The following is a 26402-nucleotide window of genomic DNA, read 5'->3' as shown; positions in this document are numbered from 1 at the left end:
TATTTCTGTCTTATTCCATTGGGTGACTGTATATTTTATTAGTTCTGCTTTTGATGGACAGTGTAGGCCATTTCCCTACTGGGTTTAATATGACAGTGCTGCCGTGAACTTTCTTGTACAGGTCTTTTGGGGAAACAAACGCCAGCATCTCTGTTGCTCATATGCCTCTTGCCTGGAAAATCCCATGGGCGGATGAGCCTGGTAGGCTGCAGTCCATGAGATCGCGAAGAGTTGGACATGACTGAGCGACTTCACTTTCACTTTTCACTTTCATGCATTGGAGAAGGAAATGGCAACCCACCCCAGTGTTCTTGCCTGGAGAATCCCAGGGATGGGGGAGCCTGGTGGGCTGCCTTCTATGGGGTTGCACAGAGTCGGACATGACTGAAGCAACTTAGCAGCAGCAGCAGCAGCAGCAGCTATGAGTGAACGTGCTGTAGAGTCTGCAGAAAGTCCTGGAGCACATGAGGAGGTGCCCTTGACATTGGCGGGTGAGAAATGCCCAGTGTGACTCTGGCATTCTTTCCCACAGAGCCTCTGTAGCTGGCACAGCCCCTGCAGCCTCTCAGACCCTTCTACTTTATGAGAACCCTTCTTCATCCACCCCCAGGGAAGAACTGGCCCCCAGATCCTATCCATGCCTGCCAGACACATCTGTTTTGTCTCCATCCTGCAGGGCCCCTGAAAAAGAAAGTGATCTGGTTCCTAACACACCAATCAAACAGAAAATTAACACATGTGGCAGAATGCTGGAGCTCCTACTTCGGGGCACTTGTAAAGATAACAAGACACTTAGTTTTTGAAGGAAAGCCATTTACTGGCACTCTTTCTTGCATCTCCCAGAGGAAAGGGGAGATCGGTTCTAGCTCCCTGTTTTGACTCTCTGTTTTGAACTAAGATGGTCATATATATATATTTTTCTCCCCGACAGAATTAAGGCAGCAGCCGGTGTGAAAATAACTGCAGTGAGAGTCAGCAGCGAGGACCAGTGGGCAGTCCAGGAAGAAATAGATAACGACAGCGTTCAGACCACGGCCACCCTCACATGCGTGGGCCATCACCCGGACACACAGAGCAGGTAAGCGCTGGGATCCTCAAGGTACCTCAGCAGCCGTTTGTTGGGGATGGCTGCAGACGCTGATAGCAAAATAATGTGTGTATAAATAAAGCAATGCCTCTGCATTTAATGGGCGATGTGTTCTTTTGAGCTCATCAGCGCAGCTCTGTCCTGCAGCTTCTGAATGGGTCCATTATGGGATGTGATGCTGGCTGAAGGCTTTATCCTTTATGCTCTTTATACATCAATGACCTGATTAGGTTGGCAATCTCAAAAATTACCTGCACTCACATTTGTCATGGTGCACGGTTTGATAACCATTATTTTTAAATTTTATTATTGCTATTGTTGGCAGCGAAGAACTGAAGAATGAAATGGGTAAAATAGAAATGATTCAAGAGGCAAGTGGGAAAAGTACTTTTTTAATGAGCGAATGTAGGGTGGCTCTAAGCTGTCTGGTAATTGTCTCTTAGTGCTTAAAGGTGGTTGTTTTGCAGACATCACACCTGGGTATTGGCATATGGGCTCAGAATGTGAAGTTAGGTCAACTTCACATCGTTGGCAGATCTTCTCCAGCTCGGATACCACCCTTGGGTTTATGGTGCTGAGCTCACCTGGGAGGCAGAGGGAGGTCATTGCTAACAATATTGCATCGGGGCTCCCAGCAAGCAGAATGAGCTCAGGCCTGTTGCAATAGCCTTTTCTACGATCTCTTTGCCTGTCTTCTCTTCTCTTTGGACTGAGCAGTGCTGGCTATGCCATACTCCCATTTTTTTTCCCCCAAATATTTATCTATTTTTGGCTGGATTATTTTGGCTTAATTGCAGCCTGAGGGCTTCTCTCTAATTGTGGTGCACAGACTCAGTAGTTGCGATGTGCAGACTTAGTTGCCCTGCAGCATGTGGGATCTTAGTTCTCTGACCAGGTATTGAACCTGAGTCCCCTGCATTGCAAGGTGGATTCTTAATTACTGGACCACCAGGGGAATCTTCCTACCCATTTTAAAGCCATTAATAGCTCCCCCTTCAGCCAGGATGAGACCTAACTTCTCAGGTTGGCAAAGAGCCCCTTTCTGATCTCTTACTTACCACCTTCTATCGTCATAACCTGTTCTCTTTTCTTTAGTTCTTGTTTTTGTGTTTTTGGCTTTTTGGCTGTACCGTGGGGCATGTGGGGTCTTAGTTCCCTAACCAGGGATTGAACCCACATGCCCTGCAGTGGAAGTGCAGAGACTTAACCACAGGACTGCGAGAGAAGTCTCTCTTTCCTTGATTTTAAACGCTTTGAGGTCCATGATGTTGGGCACTGAAGGAGCACTTGGTGAATGAATGAGGGGGTTGGTGGTGGGAGCATGAGAAATGGAGAGATTGGGTGAAATTTGCCTTTTCCAGTGGATTTCTAGGCTGAGTGCTGTTTCATCTTGGGCAACCTCAGCCAACCTCAGCTAGAACTCAGTTCTGACTGCTTTTGAAGATCTCTTTCAAAAGGAAAGAGAGATTCAGGTTGAGTGACCAAAAAGCCTTCTATTAAGGGTATTGACCAGGCGATCTGGGTTCTGGGTGCCTCTCACTCCCAAATAAACATTCTGGATATTGTTCTTTACATCCCTTGACAGAACTTTAGTCTGAGACCTCAGTTGACCCATGATTTCCCTGGAAATCTCTACTTGCTATCTGAACACCCCCAAACCCTGCATTGATACATGAAGAGAGCTTAGGATTTACGTATTTGGGCTCAGCTGCAAGTGCTAGAATTCCCACCTAAAATGGCTGCTACAGTAGGGTTTTGTGATCTCATGTGACAAGAAATTCGGAGGTGGGCGTTTCCGTGGTTGGTTAATCTCGCAGCACAGTTGTGTTGCCCTGGGGTGTGCTCTGTCTTTCCACTGTATCATGCCCAGTTTGTTGGCTGTCATCCTCCAGCTTGTTTTCTCGTGGCTGCAAGATGGCTGCAGCAGTTCCAGACATCACAAACTTGTCTAGTTGTATATAAAGACTGGAAGGGAGGGGGGCTTCTCCTCATGTATCTTTTTTGCTGGGAGAGAAGACCTTTCCAACTGGAAAGATGATTTCCCCTTCAAGTCTTCCTTTTAGATATCATCAGTAAGCAGTGGGTTCCATGCCTTTGCTCAAGAATTAGCACAGTCTGGGAAAGTGAATATTTGCTGTTATTTTCAGGCTTTGTACTGGGAGAAGGTCTTTGCTATCAGGGAAGAAGCGTGGTCAACTAGCAGTGTTTGGCACACTCTTTAAAAGTGGCACCTGTCAAGGATTGTGGTTTGATTTCTGCTTTGACTCCACTGGATGGCTTCCTCTTTATTGCTGGGGTGTTTATCAGGTGGTCTTTGACTGATACCCTTAGGTACTGCATGAATGAAGTCCAAGCAAAAAGGGCTCCTAGGAGCACGTGGAAAAGTTCAAGGCGGGGAAACCTATAGGTTTCTCCCAGAACCAAGAGTGTCTGGATGCAGTATCCCTAGCAACCTGTCTCCTTGTCTTTCCTCTGGGTTGGTATCATCTCCAGCAGGCTCTCCCTTCTGGTGCCAAGTTGACCACCAGCAGCTCCCAGCATCCATCCTGCTGGCTTGGTCTCCTCAGGGAGAACATGCTCTGTCCCATGGTGTCCAGCACAAGTCTTGGGGCTGCTCATCATTGGCTCTGCTTGGAGTAACGTGGATCTCGTACTCACCCTGAACCAATCACTGCAGCCAGTTGTAAAAGTAGGGGATGGCTGGACCCACCCGAACGACCTGGAATTCAAGTATGAGAGAGGGTTCTTGGGGCAAAACAGGAGGGTAGAAACAGGAAGTGGCTAGGAAGTCCTGCTTGGACCCTCCTGCTGGGTTGGAGCAGCCCCAGTGGGCTGCCTGGACGTGCACCCTCAGAAATTACTGTGTGGGTCTCAAATGGCCTTCTCCATGGTTTATGCACATGGAATTGATTTGGTTGAAACATTGGACTGATCAAGTGCTGATGTTTTAGATTGAAGGACAAGCACAGGCTGCGGTTATCACTTTTGGTTTTCAGAGAATCAATTCTGCATTCTCTTTAGAAGAGATTTATAAAGTTACAAGAGGAAAAAAGCCCTTTCATAACCAGAGTTATGTAATTATCAGGCATTCTGACGCCCTCTTCTTCTCTTTCTTCACTTTCTCTTTTTGACCTCCCTGGGGATGTTAGAAGGACAAGGACTGTTGCTTTGGCGTGACAATTTATGCTTATCTAATATCCTTCTAAAATCCATTCCATAATCTAAATAAATAATTGCTTCTTTTTATACTTTTTTTTTTTGTTGAATTGTGAGATCAAATGAGGTGTGAAATACAAGCTCATGGACCGTATTTGCCGGGCTAACAAAGTGAATCTATGAATATATCTCTAAATGAAACATCCCACTGAAAGCTGTAATCTCTGAATTGTGACAACCTTGGGCGGAATAGGGTTTTTAACAGAATATAATGCACATACTGCCTGAAGTTCTGTGATAAGAATTAAATATGTGTCATATGGGAAGATTCGATGGGCTCAGTGAGGAAGGCAGTAAAGGTCTTCATTTAAAATATTTTAATGAACACTCATTGTGAGGAAATGTGAGTAATAAAGATGAAAACCGCAAGATAAACAGTTGCATTGTCCAAAGAGGAGAAAAGAAGTTAGAAAAATAAGCAAATTTGAAAGTGTTCAGAACAGATAAAGCAGACCCAAGGGAAAGAAAAGCTGAATGAAATGGACTCTTGGTATGGAGACAATGTGCAACCAGCTAGGTTGAGGTGAGATTGTTTTTTCAATGGTTTCCATCGGACTGTTGGGACCCAAACATTGGAGAAAATAGGCTGCCACTTTTTGTATGGTCAGAAACCACATTGCAGAGCTCATCCTCCTCTAAAAGTTGGGACAGAGACAAGTTCTTGGGAGTGCCCCATGGAAACAGGAGTCTCCATAGGAAAGAAGCCAAACCCTAAAATAGATTTCTTGAAAGAAATAGACGCACCTCAGTTCAGTTCAGTTCAGTTCAGTCACTCGGTCATGTCCGACTCTGCGACCCCATGAATCGCAGCACGCCAGGCCTCCCCGTCCATCATCAACTCCCAGAGTTCACTCAGACTCATGTCCATCGAGTGGGTGATGCCATCCAGCCGTCTCATCCTCTGTCGTCCCCTTCTCTTCCTGCCCCCAATCCCTCCCAGCATCAGAATCTTTTTCAATGAGTCAACTCTTCACATGAGGTGGCCAAAGTACTGGAGTTTCAGCTTTAGCATCATTCCTTCCAAAGAACACCCAGGACTGATCTCCTTCAGAATGGACTGGTTGGATCTCCTTGCAGTCCGAGGGACTCCCAAGAGTCTTCTCCAACACCACAGTTCAAACGCATCAATTCTTCAGTGCTCAGCCTTCTTCACAGTCCAACTCTCACATCCATACATGACCACTGGAAAAACCATAGCCTTGACTAGATGGAACTTTGTTGGCAAAGTAGTGTCTCTGCTTTTTAATATGCTGTCTAGGTTGGTCATAACTTTCCTTCCAAGGAGTAAGCGTCTTTTAATTTCATGGCTGCAGTCACCATCTGCAGTGATTTTGGAGCCCCAAAAAATAAAGTCTGACATTGTTTCCACTGTTTCTCCATCTATTTCCCATGAAGTGATGGGAGCAGATGCCATGATCTTAGTTTTCTGAATGTTGAGCTTTAAGCCAAGTTTTTCACTCTCCTTTTTCTTTTTTCACTCTCCTCTTTCACTTTCATCAAGAGGCTTTTTAGTTCCTCTTCACTTTCTGCCAGAAGGGTGGTGTCATCTGCATATCTGAGGTGATTGATATTTCTCCTGGAAATCTTGATTCCAGCTTGTGCTTCTTCCAGCCCAGTGTTTCCCATGATGTGCTCTGCATAGAAGTTAAATAAGCAGGGTGACAGTATACAGCCTTGACATACTCCTTTTCCCATTTGGAACCAGTCTGTTGTTCCATGTCCAGTTCTAACTGTTGCTTCCTGAGCTGCGTATAGGTTTCTCAAGAGGCAGGTTAGGTGGTCTGGTATTCCCATCTCTTTCAGAATTTTCCACAGTTTATTGTGATCCACCCAGTCAAAGGCTTTGGAGTAGTGAATAAAGCAGAAATAGATGTTTTTCTGGAACTCTCTTGCTTTTTCCATGATCTAGCAGATGTTGGCAATTTGATCTCTGGTTCCTCTGCCTTTTCTAAAACCAGCTTGAACATCTGGAAGTTCATGGTTCATATATTGCTGAAGCCTGGCTTGGAGAATTTTGAGCATTACTTTACTAGCATGTGAGATGAGTGCAATTGTGCAGTAGTTTGAACAATCTTTGGCATTGCCTTTCTTTGGGATTGGAATGAACATGGCTATAACCCAGTTGAAAGAGAAATTGACCTCAAAGGTAAATGTTTACCACGAAGTGTTACCATGTTTGAACATCTGGGTCCAGTATTTCAGGAGTTTTTCTTGACCTGCTCTAATCCAGAAATGATTATAACCAGTTGAGCAGAAGAAAGGATTATCCTTTTTCCTAAGTCAACTAACTCATTGCTTGGTGTGAAATTGAACAGCGGAAACCTTAAGGAACAAACAGTGGTAAGAGAGGAAAAGTCATCTCTAATCACATAAACGTCGCGTGTCATTTTATGGCTCCACGGAACATGAGCCGGGCTAAATCTTTTATTGTGCTTAAAGTGCGTTATTCAAGTTGGAGAAGAAGCAGCAGCAGAAGGAGGAGGAGAAAGAGAGAAAGAGGGGGAGGGGGGAAGAGGAAGGAGAGGAAGAGGAAGAATGAAGAGGAGGAGGAAGAAGGGCAGGGGGAGGAGGAGGGAGAAAGGAGGAGGGAGAAAGGAGGAGGAAGGGCGGGAGGAGGGAGAAGGACAGTACCGTGATGGTCAGAGTTGCCTCTGTTTCCCACCAGGGTTAGTTCATGGTGGTTACTTTCCTTCCGTAAAATATTTTACTGAAACGTAAACAATAGAACACATGGAACGTTTTAAGTGTCTCTGAGGATAATTTTGTGTAGTTTTGTTGTCTGTTCCTTATTCATTCGAAAAAGTTTTTGAAAAACTATGTCATTCTCATTAGGTGCCCAGCACCACTGAAAGTCTTTGAGGAAACACACGTGTTTAAAAATCAGAAATATTAGAGCCTTGGGAGGCTAAAAACTATTGTCATTTCCAATCAATAGATGTGTAAATTGAGGTATAGTTTATTTATTTTTAATTTAAATTTATTTTAATTGGAGGCTAATTACTTTACAGTATTGTATTGGTTTTGCCATACATCCACATGAATCCGCCACGGGTGTACACGTGTTCCCCATCCTGAAACCCCCTACCCCCTCCCTCCCCGTACCATCCCTCTGGGTCATCCCAGTGCACCAACCCCAAGCATCCTGTATCCTGCATCGAACCTGGACTGGCGATTCGTTTCTTATATGATATTATACATGTTTCAATGCCATTCTCCCAAATCATCCCACCCTCTCCCTCTCCCACACAGTCCAAAAGACTGGTCTATACATCTGTGTTTCTTTTGCTGTCTCACCTACAGGGTTATCGTTACCATCTTTCTAAATTCCATATATATGTGTTAGTATACTGTATTGGTGTTTTTCTTTCTGGCTTACTTCACTCTGTATAATCAGCTCCAGTTTCATCCACCTCATCAGAACTGATTCAAATGAATTCTTTTTAACGGCTGAGTAATACTCCATTGTGTATATGTACCACAGCTTTCTTATCCATTCATCTGCTGATGGACATCTAGGTTGCTTCCGTGTCCTGGCTATTATAAACAGTGCTGCGATGAACATTGGGGTACATGTGTCTCTTTCATTTCTGGTTTCCTTGGTGTGTATGCCCAGCAGCAGGATTGCTGGGTCATAAGGCAGTTCTATTTCCAGTTTTTTAAGGAATCTCCACACTATTCTCCATAGTGGCTATACTAGTTTGCATTCCCACCAACAGTGTAAGAGGGTTCCCTTTTCTCCACACCCTCTCCAGCATTTATAGTTTGTAGACTTTTGGATAGCAGCTATTCTGACTGGTGTGAAATGGGACCTCCTTGTGGTTTTGATTTGCATTTCTCTGATAATGAGTGATGTTGAGCATCTTTCATGTGTTTGTTAGCCATCTGTATGTCTTCTTTGGAGAAATATCTGTTTAGTTCTTTGGCCCATTTTTTGATTGGGTCGTTTATTTTTCTGGAATTGAATCACAGGAGTTGCTTGTATATTTTTGGAATTAGTTCTTTGTCAGTTGCTCCGTTTCTATTATTTTCTCCCATTCTGAAGGCTGTCTTTTCACCTTGCTTATAGTTTCCTTTGTTGTGCAAAAGCTTTTAATTTTAATCAGGGGAGGTTTAGTTTAAACGATTTCCAAGGTGTCAGAACCAGTAAGTAGCCAACGCAGTTCGCCCTTTGGGTCCCCACTCTTGTCCACGACACTGGGTTCTTCACAAGGCCTGAGGATGTACCCATGCTGTGCACACTCTTTCAGCTCTCTGGTCCCAGATGGACTGAAAACTCAGTAGAAAGCAGCACCCACAGCACTAGCAAGCCATCTACAATGTGGAAATATGCACCATAGTGCATTGAAGGGTGGTCCCTCAATAGATGTTTCTACATCTGAATGCCCGGAACTTGTGAACTTTACCTTATTTGGAAAAAGTGTCTTTACAGAGGTAATTAAGGAATCTTGAGATGAGGTCATCATCTTGGAGTATCTGGGCAGGCCTTCAATCCAACGATGTGTCCTTCTAAGATCGACACACAGAGGAAAAGCCCATGTGAAGATGGAGGCAGACATGAGAGGGATGCGGCCTCAAGTCAAGGAAGCCTGGGGCCACCAGGGGCTGAAGAAAGCAATGAATGGGTCCTGAGACCCTGATGACACCTTGGGTTTGGAGTTCTATCTTACAGAACTGTGGTAGTTCCGTTGCTTTAGGTCATTACATTTGTGGTAATTTGTTGAAGCAGCCCTAGGAAACAAATACAAGGGGCTTAATGACTACTTGGTGAATGAATCAGTCAAGACATGTCAGTCCTGGATGTGTATCCGAATAGCCTGGGAGTCTCTAAAAACACATGTTCCTTAAACCTTAGCCCTAACTGGGTCATAGGCATTACTATTAAAACAAAAAATCAACCAATAAAACCTCTCCAGGTGATTCTTTCTTTTTATTTAGAAAAATTTATTGTTTGGCTGCGTCGGGTCTTAGTTGGGTCATGTGGGATATTTTGTTGTGGTGCAGCGATTCTCTAGTTGTGGTGTGTGGGCTCAGTAGTTGTGGCTTGCAGGCTTAGTTGCCCCACTGCATGTGGGATCTTAGTTCCAGGACCTGGGACTGAACCCACGTCCCCTGCATTGCAAGGTGGATTTTTAACCACTGAATCATCAGGGAAGTCCCTCCACAGATGATTTTAATGTGTTGCCACGGATACAGGAATAAATGAAATATTAATGAATTTAAGCACCATCAAAAGATAGAGGTACCTTGTTTTTTAAAATAATTTTAGGATTGGAAAATAATGGAACTTAGAATACAGAATTCTTGGATTTATAGTAGCGTTTGTCACTGCACACCTAGAGACCTCTAAGTACCAGCTGTCAAAATAGTTCAAAACCAAGATTTGATGTATAGAAATGCATCATGTTGTTTGTAATTCTCTCTAGAAAGTGGCAACAGAATTCACCTATAGGAAATGGAGAACCCCTCCCCTCCCCCTGAAAGGGATCAGACGAGTCAAAGAAAAGGAAAAAAAAAATGTTCTAAAAATATTTTACCTCTTTTGCTAACCAGTGGGAAACTCTTTGTTCATTTATGCTTCTGGCCAGTTTCAGCCAAATAGAAAAAAGTGTAATAGAAAGCTAAGTGTAATAGAAAGCTTCTTACTTCAAAGTAATAGATGTTTGGTTACTTATTAAAACAGAGAAGATAAAAGGCATCTCTGAATCAGTGTATGATTCACGGGTAACCACTGTTAATATTTTGGTGAGTCTACTTATATACTCATATGGGTTTATGGGTATATGAGTGTACAAAAATATATGACTTTTGTCAATTTTAGAATTTCTTTACCTTTGAAAGCTGTTTTCTGTAATATTGCAGAATAAATATATGGCAACATCTTTTCATGTCATTAGATATTTAACCATAAAAATAATTATCACCCCCTGATAGCTCAGTTGGTAAAGAATCCACATGCAATGCAGGAGACCCCCTTTCGATTCCTGGTTTGGGAAGATCTGCTGGAGGAGGGATGTGTTACTCACTCCAGTATTCCGGGGGTTCCCTGGTGGCTCAGTTGGTAAAGACCCTGCCTGCAATGCAAGAGACCTGGGTTTGATCCCTGGGTTGGGAAGATTCCCTGGAGGAGGGAAAGGCTACCTGCTCCACTATTCTGGCGTGAAGAATATTCTATGCAGTCCATGGGGTCGCAAAGAGTTGGACACGCCTGAGCGACTCTCACTTTCACTTGAAAAACTGGCAGAAGTGGTGGGTTCTCAAGCCCACCCCTGAGCCCATACGAATATGCATATATAAGCATTGTTTCCTAACAATTTCAAGATGAATAGGGCCTTTCAATGAACTATCATTTTCAAAACATACTTTTATTTATTTGTTTGGCTGCACCGGGTGTTAGTTGTGGCATGCTAGGCCTTCAGTCTTTAGTTGAGGCATGTGCTTAGTTGCAGCATGTGGAATCTAGTTCCCTGACCAGAGACTGAACCCAGGTCCCCTCCATTGGGAGCATGGGGTGTTAGCCACTGGGCCACCAGGGGAGTCCCAGAACCCATAATTTTTAATGTACTATCTAAAAGTGGTGTGGTATTCTATTGCTATTATAGAAGTGTATTCTATTCATTTACCAAGTTTCATTTTTTTCCTCTTTAAAGCATTGCTGCTGGCCATTTTTGTTTCATTTTTCCCCCTTTTAAACATTCATTTTTTAAAAACATGAAGTTGTATATTCCAACAGGTAAGTCTTTGGGAGAGAAAGCTAGAAGTGAATGGGTAGGTTCAAAAGACATCACAGTGTTTCAAGGTTTTGAAGCTTTTTTGAAATTTTCTTTCCTGATCTATGTAAGAAGGCCCAGCTCTCCATTCTTTTGCCAATGTTGGGCATTGCCTTCAAAAGAGAATTTGATAGTTGAAATATGGCTCTCTTCTTGTAGGCTTAATTTGCATTGACTGTTTCGGGTGAAATTTAACCATCTTTCTCATGTTTAACTGCAAATGTTTTCCCCCACTTGTTGTCTTCAGTTTTTAAATTTTAGTTGTTATGTTATGACTTTAGCAGCAATGTTGTTGGGTTTTGTGTTGTCCAATCTAGTCACCAATTTCTTTCAAGTCAAGTGCTCCCACCGGGAGGAGGGATGGTGTGGGGGCAGGCAGAACACACAAAAGGCTTTGTCAAAACCCACCCATCAGCCTGGCTTCTGAGAGGTGCCAGAGAGAACCAGAACCAGCTTTCTTCTGGTTAAAGAAAGAGACTGGTTAAAGTGGTAGAGAAAGACTTTGTTCAGAAACCTTTTCAGCAAGGGAAGAGAGACCCCAGGGTGGAATTGGGCTCCATTCCCAACACAGTAAAGACAGCTGGGGATTTACAGCCAAGAAACAAAGTGGGTAAGGGGTCGGTAGACGGCAAACTGCTAGGAGGCACTGAGAATAATGGATTCTTACGAGACTGACCAAACCAGGCTCTTGCTGAGGGCAGGCCAGAGCGATCAAATGTCTAGCATGGGCATGAGGAATTTGACTGGAGATGGAGGGTGATCAGACATCAAGGATGGGGTGGGATATTTCTAAACTGACTTAGGATTCTTGCTATAATTGGGCTACACAGGTGGGGCAAGGATAAGTACATGGTCCAGAGGAGGGAGGCTTAGAGATCCTGACTCGGGTTTAGTTAGGGAGAGTCTTTGTCAGTGATAGCAAGCAGAAGTGTCCCTTGCTGGCCTGTCAAACACAGTAGCATGAGTGGTAATTAAACCTTGGTTCTCTTAAGCCATACCGGAGTTCAATCCCTTGGTCGGAGATCTCTTGGAGAAGGATATGGCAACCCACTCCAGTATTCTTGCCTGGAAAATCCCATGGATGGAGGAGCCTTATAGGCTACAGTCCATGGGGTCGCAAAGAGTCGGACATGACTAAGCAACTTCACTTTCTCTTAAGCCATAGAAGGCTTTTTTTTTTTTTTTTCAGTTGAAGTATAGTTGAATTTCAATGTTGTGTTAGTGTCAGGTGTATAGCAAAGTGATTCATATAAGTGTATGTGTATATATATTAAGATTGTTTACTATTATAGGTTATTACACGATATTGAATATAGTTCACCTTGCTGCTGCTGCTGCTGCTAAGTCGCTTCAGTCGTGTCCGATTCTGCGTGACCCCATAGACAGTAGCCTGCCAGGCTCCCCTGTCCCTGGGATTCTCCAGGCAAGAACACTAGAGTGGGTTACCATTTCCTTCTCCAATGCATGAAAGTGAAAAGTGAAAGTGAAGTCGCTTAGTCGTGTCCAACTCTTAGCGACCCCCTGGACTGCAGCCTACCAGGGTTCTCCGTCCGTGGGATTTTCCAGGCAAGAGTACTGGAGTGGATTTTCATTGTCTTCTCCCTGCTATACAGTAAATCCTTATTGCTTTTCTATTTTATGGACAGGAGTTTGTATTTGTTAATCTCAAACTCCTAGTTTATCCCTCTCTGCCCACGTTTCCCCTTTGGTCGCTATAAGTTTATTTTCTATGTCTGTGAATCTGTTTCTGTTTTGTGAATAAGTTCATCCCTGTCATATTTTAGATGCCACATATATGCTATATCATATGACATTTGTTTTCTCTGTCTCACTGCACTTAGCATGATAAAGATGCATTCTTATTAACTAAGGTCCACAATATACATTAGGGTTCACTCTTTGTATTGTACAGGGACTTCCCAGGTGGCACTAGTGGTAAAGAACCCACCTGCCAGTGCAGGAGACTTAAGAGATGTGGGTTCAATCCCCGGGTTGGGAAGATCCCCTGGAGGAGGGCACGGCAACCCACTCCAGTATTCTTGCCTGGAGAATCCCATGGACAGAGGAGCCTGGCGGGCTACAGTCCATAGCATCACAAAGAGTTGGACACAACTGAAGAGACAGCACACACTTTGTATTGTACATTCTCTGGATTTGGATAAATGAACAATGACGTCTCCATCATTCTAGTATCATACAGGATAGTTTTATTACCATAAAACTCCTTTGTGCTCTCCCTATTCATCCCTCCCTTCCTCCCCCCAAACCCTGATAACCACTGATTTTGTTATTATCCTTCTAGTTTTGCCGTTTCCAGAATGTCATGAAGTTGAATTGCACAGAATGTAGACTTTTCAGGTTGACTTCTTTCACTGAGTAATATGCTTTTCAGGTTCCTCCATGTCTTTTTGTGGCTTGCTAGCTCATTTCTTTTCAGAATTGAATGATACTCTGTTGTCTGAATGAACCACTGTTTATTTATCCATTCACCTACTGAAGGACATCTTGATTGCTTCCAAGTTTTGGAAACTGAGAATAAAGCTTCCATAAACATCTGTGTGTGTATTTTTTTGTGGGCTTAAGTTTTCAGCTCCTTTGGGTAAATACCAAGGAGTGTGACTGCTGGATCTTATGGTAAGAGTACATCTGGTTTTGTATGAAACTGCCAAACTATCTTTGAAAGTGGCTGCACCATTTTGCATTGCCACCAGCAATGAATAAGAACTCCTTTTGCTCTGTATCCTCATGGGTATTTGGTAACAACCAAATAGTGTTTTGGATTTTACTCTAAGAGGTGTGTAGTGGTTTCTCACTGTTTTAATTTGCAACTCCCTAAGAAGATATGATGTGGAACACCATTTCATGCGCTTGCTTTTCATTTGTATCTCTTCTTTGGTGAGGTGTCTGATCAGATCTGTAGCCCATTTTTAAAAAGTTGGGCTGTTTTTCCTCCTTCTTGTGTGTTGAGAGTGCTTGGTATATCTTAGATACCAATTGTTTAACGGTTATGTGCTTTGTAAATATCTTCTCCTTCTCTGTGGCTTGTCTTCATTCTCTTAATCAAATATTCATTTTCAGTAGTGATACCATGTATGGAATAAGTTAATAGGTTTCAAAGTGGCCATGTTTAGATGATTAAGATGTTTCCCTAATTCTCAGTATGCTGGCTTGGAACGGAAACATTAAAACATTGTTTAACTTAAATTTAAAAAAATGTTTTCAGTCTGCAAGGCATGTAGGATCCTAGTTCCCCAAGCAGGGATCAAACTCACACCCGTTGCATTGGAAGTGCAGAATCTTAACCACTGTACCACTAGGGATGTCCTAGAGCAGAAACTTTTATAGTTGGGAGTTCAGGTATGGTTGCTAAAAAAAATGTGTCTACTTTACGGCTCTGAGTCTTCCTGCTGACCAGGCTGGCATCACTGACTGAGGAATGTATTCCTGGTGGTATGCTGGCTCATTCCTAGAAATTCCCTGTGGCTGTCTCATGGCCTCTCTGACTGTGAGCTCTCTCCACCAGTCCATTCTGTTACCAGCTGCCAGAGTAATCTTAAAATACTGCTTTCATCATGACCTAGTGGCTCCCCATTGCCTGTCTCAGCAAGTCTAAACAACTGGCTTGACTTTTTATGGTCTTTCAGAAGCAGGGCTCTCTCTCCCACAAGATGCTGGGAACTCTGGTGCGAGAGACAGAGGCCAGGTCTGCAAACCTGGCCAGTAGGTGGAGCGCTGCACAGTTTTCCAACAAGAGCCCAAATGTAATAGAACAAAGAGGATTCAATGGAGGAAAAAGCCCTCTGAGAGGAAGTGACATTTGAATGGGCCCTTAAAGGATAAGTGGAAATTCAAATATAAACATGTCTGGGAAGGCGGCTTATTAAACCATTCTTTATATGATACTAACACTGTATTCTCCAAGCCAGGCTTCAGCAATACGTGAACCGTGAGCTCCCTGATGTTCAAGCTGGTTTTAGAAAAGGCAGAGGAACCAGAGATCAAATTGCCAACATCCGCTGGATCATGGAAAAAGCAAGAGAGTTCCAGAAAAACATCTATTTCTGCTTTGTTGACTATGTCAAAGCCTTTGACTGTGTGGATCACAATAAACTGTGGAAAATTCTGAGAGAGATGGGAATACCAGACCACCTGACCTGCCTCTTGAGAAACCTATATGCAGCTCAGGAAGCAACAGTTAGAACTGGACATGGAACAACAGACTGGTTCCAAATAGGAAAAGGAGTACGTCAAGGCTGTATATTGTCACCCTGCTTATTTAACTTCTATGCAGAGTACATCATGAGAAACACTGGGCTGGAAGAAGCACAAGCTGGAATCAAGATTGCCAGGAGAAATATGAATCACCTCAGATATGCAGATGACACCACACTTATGGCAGAAAGTGAAGAGGAACTAAAAAGCCTCTTGATGAAAGTGAAAGAGGAGAGTGAAAAAGTTGGCTTAAAGCTCAGCATTCAGAAAACTAAGATCATGGCATCCAGTCCCATCACTCCATGGCAAATAGATGGGGAAACAGTGGAAACAGTGTCAGACTTTATTTTTTTGGGGCTCCAAAATCACTGCAGATGGTGACTGCAGCCATGAAATTAAAAGGCACTTACTCCTTGGAAGGAAAATTATGACCAACTTAGATAGTATATTCAAAAGCAGAGACATTGCTTTGCCGACTAAGGTCCATCTAGTCAAGGCTATGGTTTTTCCAGTGGTCATGTATGGATGTGAGAGTTGGACTGTGAAGAAGGCTGAGCGCCGAAGAATTGATGCTTTTGACCTGTGGCGTTGGAGAAGACTGAGTCCCTTGGACTGCAAGGAGATCCAACCAGTCCATTCTGAAGGAGATCAGTCCTGGGATTTCTTTGGAAGGAATGATGCTAAAGCTGAAACTCCAGTACTTTGGCCACCCCATGTGAAGAGTTGACTCATTGGAAAAGACTCTGATGCTGAGAGGAATTGGGGGCAGGAGGAGAAGGGGATGACTGAGGATGAGATGGCTGGATGGCATCATGGACTCGATGGACGTGAGTCTGAGTGAACTCCGGGAGTTGGTGATGGACAGGGAGGCCTGGCATGCTGCGATTCATGGGGTCGCAAAGAGTCGGACATGACTGAGTGACTGAACTGAACTGAACACTGTATCATTTTCAAGAATTTTTTTTAAAAAAAATTTGTTGAAGTATAGTTGCTTTACAATGTTCTATTAGTTTCTACTGTACATCAAGGTAAATCGGCTATAGGTATACATACATCCCCTCTTTGTTGGATTGCCTTCCCATTCAGGTCACCACCGAACACTGAGTAGTGTTCCCTGTTCTATACAGTCGATTCTCATTAGTTATTTATTTTATACATGGTAGCAATAGTATTTATGCATCATTTCCAATCTCCCAATTCATCCCAGCCCCTCCTTTTCCTCTTGGAATCCATATGTCTGTTCTGTTTGTGACTCTACTTCTGCTTTGCGAACAAGATCATCTATACCATTTTTCTAGATTCCACAAATATGTGTTAATATAGGATATTTGTTTTTCTCGTCCTGATTTACTTCACTCTGTATGACCATCTCTAGATCCATCCAAACCTCTGCAAATGGCACAATTTCGTTCTTTTTTATGGCTGAGTAATATTCCATTGTATATAGGTACCCAGCAATCCCACTCCTGGGCATATACCTGGAGAATACCATAATTCAAAAAGATACACGCACCCCAGTGTTCATTGCAGCATTATTTACAATACATAGGACATGGAAGCAACCTAGATGTCCATCAACAGAAGAATGGATACCTAGTATCCTTTAATGCAAAGTTTTATAGTGGTTGAATTGTCTGGGAATATGAAACATCTGTTGAGGATGGACCTGGCTGGGGCCAGTTTGAATAATTCTGGAGAGGTGCCAATTTAGGAGTTCTCAGGGGTATTGGAAGCAAATTCTATTAAATGCAGCACTTACTGAGCTCCTACTGTGTGCTAGGTTCTATGTTATATTTTCTCTCCATGTATTATCAAAATATCTCCTTGAAGAAGGTAGCACGACTAACCACACTTACAGATGGAAAGAGTGAGGCTCAGAGATCTTAAGGGTCCACAGGCACAGAGCCAGGACTGGCAGAGCTGCAATATGAACCCAGACTTCAAGATCCTAGAATAGCGCCTGCCGCATAGGAGGCACTCAACAAATATATGCCAGATTATTCTAAGCCCAAGACTGCTTTCCCAGCACCAGAGAAAAAGAGAAGAGGGAGGTGCTGAAGAGAGACCCTGCCAAAGGTCAACACTTGGGCGGGTTTTTGGTGGCCTCCCCGAATCCCTAAGGTAAGCGATACTGTTCAAGGCTGCAGGAAGGTCAGCCTTGATTGCTGCATTACCAGCTTCATGCAACATAGGGGTTGTACCCATGTTGTGAAACAGAAATTGAGAATAGAATGTCTCTCAGACACTCAAGTATCATTGAGGTTTAGATGTGCCCTCTCTTACTGAGCGCAGATTTTATTTCTGCTGTGGAATTTGACTTCTGTAGTTCCCTGATGCAGGCAGAAATTGAGTTAGAGGAAATGGGAGGCTTTCTTTCCAAAGGTCTGCCCACATGGTGATCTGAGATCAGAGCCTTTGCACCAAATTTCTGACAGGTGGTTGATGAAATTAACCGAGGGAAACCTGCAAAGTTCATGCTGTTGGAAATGACTCTTTGTTTGACTTCTCAGGCTGGTATTTGTTAGAAACCCCAGCTGCTCCATTAAATCATTTTTTATGTCTTTATTGTGATGTATTTATTTACTTACTTTGACATATTTATTATGATGATATTATAGATGTCATTGACCAAACTGACCTTTGGAACCAGGAAACCTTCCTCAGATCTGGTGCAAGTCTTTGACAAAAGCAGGCAAATGAACCTTCAAATGCTTCCCCGACCCCTTCATTGTTTTCCTGGAGAAAATACTCTGTGATTCGAAAGTATTCATTTAACACTGTCTCAACCAAGCATCAATTCCTTTATACCCACAGAAAAGGTAGTATGCCTGGTTTCCTTTCCTTTCCTGTTTAAGAATAAACCTCTGTGTCTTTTTTTTCCCTCTTATTTTTTTTGGTCGTGAGGCATGTGGGCTCTTAGTTCCCTGACCAGGGGTTGTAGCCATGTCCCCGGCAGTGGAAGAGTGGCATCATAACACTGGACCACCAGGGAAGTCCTAGAAACCTTTTAAAAGGATGTTTGATTTGGTTTTATCCAGCCCCATAGCCAGTGTCCTCTGTTGCTTTCCGTGGGTGCAGGGGCAGCGTGGCTCCGTATTCTGCCATCTGTATCTGCGTAACTACTTAAGGCCTCTTGACGCTATGTACAGGAGGGACGTGCAGCCTTCCACCCATGAAGACGTTCCTCGGCGTAAGATGATCCACCTTTTTATTAGTGGACTTTAGTTTTTCTTTTCTTTTTTCATGTTTTTATTTTTGTTAGCTTTTTACTTTTTACTTTACATTCTATGTTTTGGATCAGTTTTAAATTTACAGAAAAATTGAGCTGATAGTAAAGAAATTTCCCGTAGAAACTCCCCACCCTCTCCACACTCAGTTTCCTCTATTACTAACACTGGGCAAAGTATGTTATGTTACATTTGGTATATTTAATTAGCCAATATCGATATGTTAGTACTGAGTTTGCCAAAAGGTTAGTTCATGTTTTTCCATAACATCTTAAAGAAAAGTCTGAACCAACTTTTTGACCAACCCAATATTAACAAAGCTCCATACTTAATTCAGATTTTTAAAGGTTTTCATCTAATGTCCTTTCTCTATCCTGGGATCCCACCAGGACGCCACATCACATTTAGTCATCTTGTCTCCTCAGCCATGACAGTTTCTCAGATGTTCCTTGTACTTGTTGACCTTGACGGTGTCGGGGGGAGTGTTGATCAGGTATTTTGTGGATGTCCCCCTGTTGCAATTTGCCTCATTTTTCCACCTCATGGTTAGACTGGGATTATAAGTTTTGGGAAGCAGACTATAGAGGTGAAGTTTCAGTTTCATCACATCATACTGAGAGTACCCGTGACCAGCACCCTTCATCACTGTTGATACTGGTCACCTTGGTCACTGGCTGCGGCCAGTATTTGCTAGGTTTCTCTGCTGTGAAGCTACGCCATGCTCTTCTGTCTATACCGTCCTCTTTGGAAGAAGTTACAATGCAGCCCACACTCAAGTGTAGGAGTCATGGTCCCTTGCCGTGCCGGCGACTGTCTGCAAAATGTATGTGGACTTCTTGCTGCTACAGTTTTATACTTCTGACACTAATTGCACTTAATCCATAGGCTTCAGGACTACAGGACCTGTGTGTCTGTTCACATGGAGTCACTGTTGCCCAGAGCCATGCCTAGTGCATAGTAGGTGCTACTGCATGAATAAGGAAGGATGATCTAGTTAGGAACACCTCATCTCCTGGACTTCCTGCCACCCCTTAACAGAGAGGGACCATAACTGTCCAGAGAGCAAGGAAGCTGACTGCTCTCTGCTCTCTAAGTGGACAAGTTGTTTTCCTTTACTTTTCTTTCTCTGAGAACAATTTCAAACTTATTTGAAAATATAGAGACTATTGTAACAAATACCTGCCTATCTACTGCATAGCTTTGTCACGCTTTGATCTTTCCCCACATTTGCTGTAGAGCTTAAAAAAACAAAAGCAAAGGGACTTCCCTGGCGGTTCAGTGGCTAGGGCTCTGTGTTTTCACTGCCCAGGGTGTGGGTTCGATCCTTGATTGGGGAACTAAGATCTCTCAAGATGCATGGTATGGTCAAAAAAACAAAACAAAAGGCAAACAAGCAAAAACAAATGACCAAACTATGCCTATTGTCTTCCTCTTCTTTCCTCCTTAGATTTAACCACTATTTAGAATTACATGCTTATCCTTCTTATGAGTGTTCATTTAATTTTATTTTGTAGATACTGCTATGGTTCAAGTGTTTGTCTCCCCAGCATCCCACACACACCCCGCTTCTGCAGTGTATCTGCTGGAATCCTAATCTCCAAGGTGATGGTATTAGAAGGAGAAGCCTTTGGGAGATCCTTATCAGTGGAAGGATGGAGCTTCAACGATGGGATTAGCACCTTTATAAAAAAGACTCTAAGGACTTCCCCAGAGATTCAGTGGTTAAGAGGCATTCCAGGTGGCACTAGTGATAAAGAACTCACCTGCCAATGCAGGAGACTCGGGTTCGATCCCTGGGTTGGGAAGTTCCTCTGGAGGAGAGCAAGGCAATCCACTTCAGTAGTCTTGCCTGGAGAATCCCAAGGACAGAAGAACCTGGGAGGCTATAGTCCATAGGGTCACAAAGAGTTGGACATGATTGAAGCAACTGAACACACATGCACACTGCTGGTTAAGAATCCACCTGCCAATGTAGGGGACACAGTTTGGGTCCCTGTCCTGGGAAGATTCCACATGGAGCCCTAACCATTGGGTAGCCAGGGAATTTCTGGTACCTTGATCTTTGACTTCCAGTTTCCAGAACTGGGAGAAATAATTTTCTGTTGCTTATAAGCCTCCCAGTAGGTGGCATTTTTGTTAAGAGTAGCCCAAATGGACCAAGACAGGTACAGTTCCCTAGAACTGTGTTTGTCATGTTTTAGAACTATGTACCTGACATCATGCTATCAGGATCATCCCACAACTTGCCTCTTCTCCTCAGTGCAACATTTCCTAAATTAAATTTTTGCTCATATAGATTTTAGTGCAATCTTAATGGTTTGCACCAGGTCCTCTGGGATAGTGGTTTTAAACTGAGGGTTGTGACTGTTAATGAGTAGTGACAAGTTTATTTTAAAAAAGAGAAATTGAATAGATTAGCATAGAATAGAAAATATGAGAGTCCAGAGCAATTAATAAAGAAAAATATTATTTTGTGTAACTTTAGTGTCCTTCGTGTATGATTTTTCTGAGTTGTAATTCAAAATTTATTCCTTGCTGGGGACCAGATTTTAAAAATGGGATGCCCAATCACCAGGGTCTGTCCTAGCAATGGGATTGCAGCCTCCTTGGGTATAAATATCTTTAACTTTCTTCATGTCACCAAGTGGCTCTCCAAAGTGATTGTACCAATTAGCAAGTTGTGTCTGAGTTTAGAAATTTCTTAACTTTTGGAAATGAGAGGAGTTTTTCAGAAACTTGTCCCTATCTGTCTTATTTTGGGTTGATGCTCTTCTGGCTTAATTTTATGGATCTGCTGTTGGTGTTTGGTTGGGGAAACACTCACGTTAAAGTCTTGATATTTAATTTCTCTGCTGTCAAGAGGCAAGATGAAGTTATTCCTCTTTTTCAAAGAATGATTTAAGTAGGAAATAATGAATGCAAAATGCTGTAGTTAAATATCAGCAGATAAGCTGATGGATCGGTTGTCACTTGGATCTTGCTATAAAGGGAAAGAAAATGATATTTAATGATTTTCAAAAAATAAAAACAGCAGCGATGAATTTGATGCACTTTGATGCTGAGTGACTCATTAGGGTGCACTGTTACTTTCCAGTTAATAAAGGCCCCTTGTATCTTCCCTTTGATTAGACAGTTGCAAAGCAGTGTCTTTGTTTTCAAGAGTCCCACCAGGTTGCCTCAACTGCATAGACATATAAACTGTTGGTACTTCGCATGGGGTCCATTGGAATCTCCTAAATACAGGTGGCAAATTGGTAGACCTTGAACCTATTTTGTGTGGCCTGCTGAATGTTTTATTTTTCCCTTCAACTTGGGCCAACATTAAAAAAAAATGAGGAGATTTAGCTGCAAATACGCATTTCTGGCTTCTCTGGGGAAGTTGGAAGTTCTGTTAACATGAAGTCAGGCTGATAGCGAAAGATCGCAACTGCCCTTGCTGCCTTGGCCATTCGGCTTAGAAGGGGGCTGTGCGCTCTGGTTTGCCACAGTCCCCTCCATGCCCTACTGTCTCCTCCAAATTGCATAAAAGTCCTGAACCCAACTCCAATGTATGTGTGTGTGTTGGGGAGGGAGTGGTTCCCACCACCACTGAGCAGTGCTCCTGCACCAACTAGGGGTCCGATAATTCAGCTGGATTCTGCCTCTGTCTACCTAGAGTCAGTGTAAGACTAGATCCCGCAAGACTGCCCTCTCTTCCCCACTTAGATGCCAATTCCAAGTCCAGGCTGTCACCTATGCTTCTGAGTCACTAGCTATGGATCGAAGGTTCTGATGACCTCCTCCTTGAATTTGATTGATTTGCTGTAGTAGTTCACAGAACTTAGAGAAACATTTTACTTCCTAGATTACTTGTTGATTATAAAAGATATAACTCAGCAATAGCCAAATGGAAGAAATGCATAGGGGCAAGGTATGGGGCAAGGGGGCAGAGCTTTCATGCTCTTTCCAGGCCACCACTCTCCCCAAATATCCACCAACCTAGAAGATCTCTGAAGCCTGTCCTTTTGGGTTTTTATGGAAGCTTTATTACATAGGTGTGAATGATTAAAAATCACTGCTCATCAGCAAGTGATTCATCCTCCAGCTTCTCTCCCTTTCTAGGAGGTCAGGGTCGGGGGGCTGGACTAAAAATTCCAACCCTCTGGTCACATAGTTGGTTGCCCTGGTAATCAACCATCCTCACCATCCTCAAGTGAGTTCCAAAAGTCACCTCACTAACAGAACAAAAGTCACCTTTATTATTCTCATCAGTTAGGAAGTTCCAAAGGTTTTAGGAGCTCTGTGTCAGGAACAGAGAAGGAGACCAAATACATCTTTCTTACTATAAATTGCAATATCAGTCTGGGGTTGGCTATTGGCATTTATTGTTAAGCACGTGATGTTGTTCTTTTAGGAAATGTTTCTTGATATCACCACTTATTAGATATATGACTGTAAACAAGTTATTTGAACTCCTGTGCCTTGATTTCCTCAACTTTAGAGAAAAATTTGTATCTACTGGTAGGACTGTTGTAACATTAAATTATTTTATGTTTCTAAACCACTTACAACAGAGTTTGGCACAGAGCAAGTGACCTGTAAGTATTGCGGATTTACTATAATTGTATTCACCTCTGTATCAAGATAGACATAGTGATTCCTGGATGGTTGCTATGAAAAAATAAGATTTCCAGGTTGAAAGAAACAATTTAAAACACCCATTAGAAATAAACCTTTGTACCACTGTGATACACAGAAGAGAGAGGTGAAGAACAGTATAATGAACTGATAAAAGGGCGGAGATTTCAACAGGGTTTCTTTCTAAATGCAAATAAGCTGAATGTTGGTTTTGAGACTCACACTTGTGTGTTTCACCTGAGCGGGTCTCACCCACTGAGGATGTCTGCTGGCCCTTCTGGCCTTGAGATCCCCTGTATACCACCCACCATCCGGCTGTGGCAGAAGCAGCCCCCAGTGTGATCTGGAAAGAATCTCTCAGATCCAGAGAAAAGGGGGCTTTTTAGATGCAGGTGTAGCCTGGGGTTTGAAAGCAGAGAACTGAGATCCATTGTGGTTCCTCCATTTCTGATCAGCTATGTGAACTGTGTCAGATGAGAAACTCTCTGAACCTTTTCTATGAAGTGGGAATTTCCTTATAGACTCACTGTGGGGATTAAAATAAAGTAAAATCGAAAGAACAGCCTAGCCTTTGTACATGCTCTCTTAACAGTTTCCTCCTTCTGCAGAAATCTACCCTAAAGAGGTTGGGATTAGCAGACACACATTACTATATATAAAATAGATAACCAACAAGGACCTACTGTGTAGCATATGGAACCATACTCAATATTTTGTAATAACTGATACGGGAAAAGAATCTGAAAAAGAGTATGTGTGTGTATATATATGTGTATGTGTGTGTGTGTGTGTATCACTTGGTTGTACACCCAAAGCTAACATAATACCGTAAATTACTAAACTTCAGTTAAAAAAATCCACTGTAAAGATTTGAATCCAAATGCAGTGTTTTCGAAGATGTTTTTTTCCCTCTAAAACAGATTTTCTTAACCCCAGATACACAATTAGGCAAATGAAATTGGATTGATCCTTAAAGAGAATTTCAAGGTATGTTCTGTTTTCTCCCTAGAAACCCACTTGGATTCCACTTTTACTTGTTTCAAAGGCAACAGCAAATAAAGCAGTAGCTTTGCTAGGGGCCTAGATCATGATTTATCAAAAAGCAGAAAAGATTGGAGGTTTAGAAGGTATTTTGGGAGAGAAAATAGCTGTGAAATCTGGTATCTGTGTGCTGTTACTGCCTCTGGGAAAACCAAGCTGGTGATGTCTGAAATAGGGAAATAGGAGATAGTTGTTCAAATTTCATGGCAGCCAGTGTGCCTACAATTGGACTGAATGTTACCTATGAACTGGGGGTAGTTTTGGGATTTGCCTAACTTGTCTGCAGGGAAGTAAATATTACAGTCATTGAAAATGACAGTCTTTGGAGTTAGATCTGGGTTCAAATGCAGGCCCTGTCCTTTCCTAGCTGTGTGACCTCAGGCAGGTGACTCAATCTCTCTGTTCCTCAGTTTCTCATTTGTGACATTGAAAAGAGAACAATGCTTACTGTGAGGTGTGCTCTGGGGACTATATGAGATAATTGTCTGAAGTTTTTTTGTACAGAACCAAGGACAGTGTAAGCCCTCAATAAATGACCTCCTTAAAAGGATAGAAGAAGTTCTAATTAGGAGCAAGGAGCAAATGCTCCTTAAGTAACTCCACCCCACCTGAGCTGAGATCAGGAGAGGGGTGTTTCTCTGTAGCAACTTTTGATCATCGTTTGTAAAGTCACAGTCTATCCTGCAAGTAGGGTTAACTTTGAACACAGACATACATCCCATTCTATGAAATCTCCAGACACTAAGTGAAGTTTTGACACATGTTGAGTGAGTGGGCCAATGAAGATGAGGATGACCTGACTGCTCTGCAGTTGCCAGCTCTCAGACACTGAGAGATCCCTTTTAGTTGTGAGAAGTAGCCCGAGGGATGGGTTCGACTGTCCAGTTTCTCCTTATCTGGGGTTACATTCAGATTTTCATTTATAATTATGATCAGAACCAGGAGTTCCTGGAGCAGCTTCTCTGGGTGATGCTTCTCAAGGCACTTTTATTATTTTTCTTCTCCCAGGTAGAGAATGGGCTTCTGCTGGGTTTCCTTTACCCCATCCCTAGCAGGAGATCTAGGCTGCGGTGGATATTATCCCTTGCGGTTCTAGAGAAATCCACCAGATACAACTGTGACGGGAGAGCGAGATGTTTCTAATGTTCAGGTCTATGGGAAAAATGTTTTGGAGCGTCTGTGGCTGGAAACTTGCTTTATGTGATGCAGGGAGGGAGTGTGGTGTGATCTGTTTCTCCGTGAACTCCAGCAGAGCCAGAGAACTTCCTGAGGATGGAATGGGGGTGATAATTTGATCTCCTCTGTGGTTACCTGTTGGTGACCTGCTGGGAAGGACTGACTGGATTTCTGCTTTAGAGGAGTTTCAGAGGGGCTGGGTAACAATCACTGCTGTGGATTTTCCCCCCTGTTCTGTTTCCTTGGGAACAGTTGTTTCTTAAGATAGAAAGCGAATTTATCTTAAATTGAAATGGAAACATTATAATTAAACATTTACAACCAAAGGAGATTTATGGCTATGGTGGTTACATTTTTCATTGTCAACAGATGCCACTGAAACTAAATAACCCATTGGAACTGTAAGAAAGACAAATTTTTTTGTTTGTTTTTTTCAAAACGTCTGCTAACAATGGTAGTCTTTATTCTATTTGTTTTCTCTGGTGCCTTAGTGACAATAAAATAGAAGGCAGTCGTGCACCGTGAAATTGAGCTGAATTGGGAAGGGCAAGGTGGTGAAAGTGCATTTTTTCCCTTGGTAATTTGTTAAAGTTACTTTCACAGTGACTTGGGAAGGTAACTATGTCAGAAAAGGTCCTTTCTATCTGGGATCTCTGCTAGGTTGAGGAAAGCGTCATTTTTTTTTTTTTCACTTTTGGTCTTCTCCCCTTTTTTTCTCTTAAAGATGAGAGTAGGTCATTGATTGACCTTATTTGCATACAAAAGACTTGGGGTCTGTAATAGGACAAAACACTCTTAGTTACCAGAATGACATCTCTCTTTTTTACAGACATCTGTGGTTTGCATGGAACATTCTTCTTTATTTCACTCCGTGTAGTGTGAAAAGTAACGCAAGGTCATTGTCAGAAAACAGAAAAGCAGAAAGCATAAAGAATCACTGTTACCATTTTTTCCTAGTTCCACTTAATGTTCTTATTCTCCAAATTTATTACATTCTATAAAACAATTTTCTCTCCTGCATTTCTTGACTTAGTATTTCATCACAGGCATTTACAAATA

At 42.6% G+C, this 26402-nt stretch overlaps 1 protein-coding gene across 1 annotated transcript in view; it reads left to right on the top strand.

The window, feature by feature from the left end:
• TMEM132B (transmembrane protein 132B) overlaps window positions 1-26402 on the top strand; it is a 240879-nt gene that overhangs the window by 56689 nt on the left and 157788 nt on the right. The window contains exon 2 of the mRNA XM_068989611.1: window positions 932-1078. Within this exon, the coding sequence (XP_068845712.1) occupies window positions 932-1078 (147 nt within the window). The remainder of the gene's footprint in view (window positions 1-931; window positions 1079-26402) is intronic.

The sequence above is a fragment of the Capricornis sumatraensis genome, chromosome 17, assembly GCF_032405125.1.
Source record: "Capricornis sumatraensis isolate serow.1 chromosome 17, serow.2, whole genome shotgun sequence".
Lineage (NCBI taxonomy): Eukaryota > Metazoa > Chordata > Mammalia > Artiodactyla > Bovidae > Capricornis > Capricornis sumatraensis.
The sequence above is the reverse complement of the archived record's forward strand: the minus strand, read 5'-3'. Positions and strand labels throughout refer to the sequence as shown.